Raw genomic sequence first — 4,365 nt, forward strand, 5'->3', positions numbered from 1 at the left:
TACATCCATCCTAAAACAAACAGATGGATTCATTTTTTTCAAAAAGAAGAAAAAAGTGTATTTAAAATATATCTTTAACCCCCCCTGGGTTAACACCACCAGGTGGAAATTATTAAAAATACACTGAACCCAGTGTGTGAAACATTATAAAGTTTAGAAACAAGTAGCTAAATTTCTGTATTTCATTGACTCTCAATTGTACATGACTTAATTCATTAAACCAACCGTTCAGTGCCACCCACTTTGGTTATGGAAGAAATTTTAGAAGTCAGACCTGTGTGTTTTGACATGATAATCAGTCTCAGAAAAAAACCTGAACGGTATGTTCGCTATCCAGTGGATTTCGTGCTGTGGGTGTTTCTACGTAGTGAGGTGGAGCCTGGACGTCTGAAAACAGGTCGTCTCCAGGGCGTGTGATTCACAAGCAACGCGAGGACTTTCCCTTGTAGTCCTTCGGTGTCCGAGATTTCTACATAGAGTACACTCTGCTACTAAAACTTCACATTTTAAAAATAAGACGGGGAATGAATTTACAATGCTAGTTTTTCCTTCTTTGGCTGCTTTTATAATTCCTTGGGGCGAGGCTTTGTTTGGACACTGCGTATGTTGTACAAACTGCTGACCTCTGACTTCTGATGGAATGGGGGCTGTAGGAAGGAGCGAAGATTGGGGAAGGTGGAGAAAAAGCTGAGATGCCTTGTTACCCAGGTGTGACTCAGGCCGTCACAAAATTGTAAAGACCTAAAATTTATAAAACAGAAGCATCCCCATAAAAATGACTTGAAAACATCTGTTTTTTAAATATTGCCTATAATTTGCATACACTGATCATCGAGCGTAGTAAAGACATTTTAAAAGTCTGGAAACTACGATTAAACCAAGTCTCCGGGCGTTTCCTTTTTCATCTGTTTCCCAAGGACCTGCCACTCCTCCCGGACGTAAGAGGCACCTGGTAGATACTGGCTGGATTAAAATATTGAAAAGACTAAAGCTGAAACTTAAAAAAACTCTCTCCGTTCTGGCCACAGGTTGCTTATAGAATTCTATGATTCACTGGATCCCGAAAGAAGAAACAGATTTCCTGGGGAAAGTGTTAATTCTAAACTAAGTCTCAAGAAAACTTTGCCGTCGTTGCTGCTCCTCGGCGGCCTGACCGCCGGCATGCTCATGACCGAGGTGGGCCGGAGACTCTACGTGAAGACGTGGGTGTGCGGGACGCTGGTCGGCTGCCTGTGGGTCGGCATCAAGGCGTAAGCGGGCCGCGGTCTCACTGCTGGTGCTGCGCGTGCATCAGGTTGTGTCCTGAGTTAATGAGAAGTGTAAATAAAGCCTTGTTGGTTGAACATTGGAGAACACTGAATTTCTGACAAAAGGCGACACGCGCTTGGTGTTGGGCGGACGCGCACGGTGGCACCGCGTTAGCGCTGCAGCCGCCGGAAAGGGAGGCGCTGAGCAGTTCGTGCCGCGCGCTAGCGTTGACTTCGGAAGACCTTAGGATCGTGAGATTTGCTCTTGCTTTGTGTCATTTGCTATTGTTTTTGTAATTCGGGTAGCTGCGTTCAAGAACATTCATTTGCAGTACATGTCACCGTATTTGTCATTTTCGGTTTTTTATAACTCGACTGCTCCAGACTTACCACTAAAGTGTTTAGTACCTTGCAGCTTTGTAACGTGTTGTTTGCTTAATTTCTCCAAGTCAGTGAAAGAAACTATATTTAACTGCTGAGAAGGGTGAAGGGAAGGGCCAAGAAATGGTCATGCGGGAGAAGCTCTGGTCAGAACCTGCTTTTATATTACATTATGAGCTGATTTTACTTACTTTATATTTGCAAAATAATTAACCTTCTGATATTTATTGCAACAGCTTAATTTGCACACCCTGTACTCTATACAAAAGGATAATGTATAAAACATGAGAATTAAGTGTAAGTATAAATCGTGACCCTGATTCTTATAGCAGAACTTTAAATCGCCCAAATCTAAAAGCTAAGCTCTTAGAACTTTGCAACATCCGTGCCACAAGTACTTGAAAACCTTAAGGTTTTCTGTCGTTTTATATATACATATGTAAAAATAATCATTGTGCACCTTTGCTGGACCTGGATCCACAGATATTTGAGGTGATGGGAGCCCAGATATTTGAGGTGATGGGAGCCTTCACTGGATTTACCAGCACGTGCCTTTTGCCTGTTACGCTTGGGTTCAGTGAAATATTTAATCCAGAAACCATGTTTGGTTCATCATGGCCGGTTGTCGCTGTCCCCAAGCTCTCTCCCTTCCGCTCGCTGGCGGTGGCGGCAGGGCGTGCGCAGCCAGCGGTGCTTGTCCTCGTGGAGGCGGGCTGTTGCAGCTCCAGGGGGCACTTCGCTGGCCGTAGGAAAGACGTTTTCTTTGTCTCACGCCCAGAAAATCCTCCTTCCGCAGCCCAGCGAAACGCAGGCTGAATCCCTCAGGCCCGAGCGAGTGCGCGTAGTCCCACTTGTTCAGTGGGACGCGAGTAATCCGTGTCAGGGCCCGCCACGCAGCTTTCGGTGGCGGGGTAGTAGAGCTGGGGAGGCGGGCGCCTGCCGCGGTGTGATCTGCTCCGTTTCTGTGTTCATTTAAACTCCACCGCCCACGAGGTTTTCCAGGTAACATTTCCTCTTCCTGCCGATGAGTATCTCTTGCACAGTTGTGTGAGTGCCCCAGAGGAAACTCTCCGGTTCAATCACGACACCTTTGAAGAGTGGGGAGTGCGGACTGGGTTGTCTCTGAGCGTGCAGGTGCACACACACTCCTGTGCTCACGTTCCCGCAGCCCGGGGGGCCCGATCATGGGCGGCTGTCAGTAAAACTTTTGAAAAGTGTTCTCATGCCAAACTGCAATTTTCTCTTACCGGTAAAGTGAAATTTAAGTCAATCACATGTCTTTGTTAAATACTTTTCTTTTAATGTCCTAAAGTTAGAACCTATTTCTAATTAGGTCAAAATCAATGTAACTCGTGTGACTTACTTTGAACGTCATGGATACGCCCTAAATTTACGTTTTAAGAAGCAGCACCATGAGAATTGTGGTGACCGTAACTGACTTTAGGAAGGTGGAAGTGAGCTGCGTGGGATGGCTTGGACATCGTGCTTCTGATGACGAAACTTACACATTCTTCTCACGAAAGGTCTGTTAAATGCTCATTTAAAAATTTTTTGTACCAAAATATTTGGAAACTGAGAAGCTTCTTTTTAACATGTATTGCTGTGACTTGAACTGTTATTTTCTAGGGTTTAGAGCGCTTCACCGACTGCACATCTTTTCATGTAATGTCACCTAAGCTCTCGCTTCTGTTGTTACTGTTGTTAATTCACAGTGTAGTTACTACTTCGTTTTTCTTTATAAGAATGCCGTTAGTGCGCATGCTTTTATGTTTTTCACAAAAGGATGTGTTTGGTTAAGAGTCAAAGGGAAAATAAAATCTTCCACTGTCTCCGATGTCTGTGCTGTTTAACGTGCTGTGACCCAGAACTCCACCGCGGCCTTCTATTGCACGAAATAGGCCTTGTGGCTGGCCCTGCGTTCTGAATATGTAAAACTATAGTATCTTTTCTCAAGTACTGAGCAAGTTTTTCAAAAACACATTAAAATACTCAACATTATGAAGCAGTATATTAGTTTGGTTACGTAAATGCATCTATATATTTTGTAAGAGGTGTCGCAGGTATAAATTGCTTAATTCTGTAATCATTAGGGTCTCTCACTGAAACACGTCAAATGCCTGAAATTAGCCAGGTGGGTGAGTGAACTGCCCATCTGACTGATCCTTGCATCGCACGTACTGATGATTTCTTTCGTGTTTCGTTTCCATGGGATTTGCCTTTCCTTTAACATGGTACCAATTTTCTTCATACCCAGATTAGGAAAGTTTTATTTTTTCCTTTGTAATGTTCCATGGCTTATAATTATGTTCACTGAATAGGTCTATGTCAATAAAGTGATCTAAATAGATTGGCCATTAAAAAATGAAAAATGAAATACACCAAATATGGACGCAAAGTAACTGCCAGATTGTATCAGACTCACATCTAAGATGCAGTAATGTCTACTGTAGCAGTACTTTATGTGTGCAGTTGGGGATGTGTAGTAAAAACAAATTTCAGTGACGTTTGTCCTTGATAGGTTGAGGAAGAGATTATCTTGGCAGATATTCCAGATGCCACCTTGTGGGAAGTTATGTACCTTAGTAAGTAGGACTCGGCAGGGGGAAGTTTTTATCATGAGTTACATGTGCTTTTAGATGAAAGCCTGGCTGCGTTGGAATACTATGTTACCGTTTAGGTTAATTGGCATTATAAACAGACCAACTTAACCTCCACACCCAAGCATTAGAATGAAAAT

The 4,365-nt window shown here is 43.4% G+C and overlaps 1 protein-coding gene across 1 annotated transcript in view; it reads left to right on the forward strand.

The window, feature by feature from the left end:
* Positions 1–3,462, forward strand: part of AGPAT5 (1-acylglycerol-3-phosphate O-acyltransferase 5) — a 51,033-nt gene extending 47,571 nt beyond the window's left edge. The window contains exon 9 of the mRNA XM_023523060.1: positions 1,029–3,462. Within this exon, the coding sequence (XP_023378828.1) occupies positions 1,029–1,254 (226 nt within the window). The 3' untranslated portion in view covers positions 1,255–3,462. The remainder of the gene's footprint in view (positions 1–1,028) is intronic.
* Positions 3,463–4,365: the final 903 nt, after the last annotated feature.

The sequence above is a fragment of the Pteropus vampyrus genome, unplaced genomic scaffold (assembly GCF_000151845.1).
Source record: "Pteropus vampyrus isolate Shadow unplaced genomic scaffold, Pvam_2.0 Scaffold377, whole genome shotgun sequence".
In the NCBI taxonomy this organism is placed as follows: Eukaryota; Metazoa; Chordata; class Mammalia; order Chiroptera; family Pteropodidae; genus Pteropus; species Pteropus vampyrus.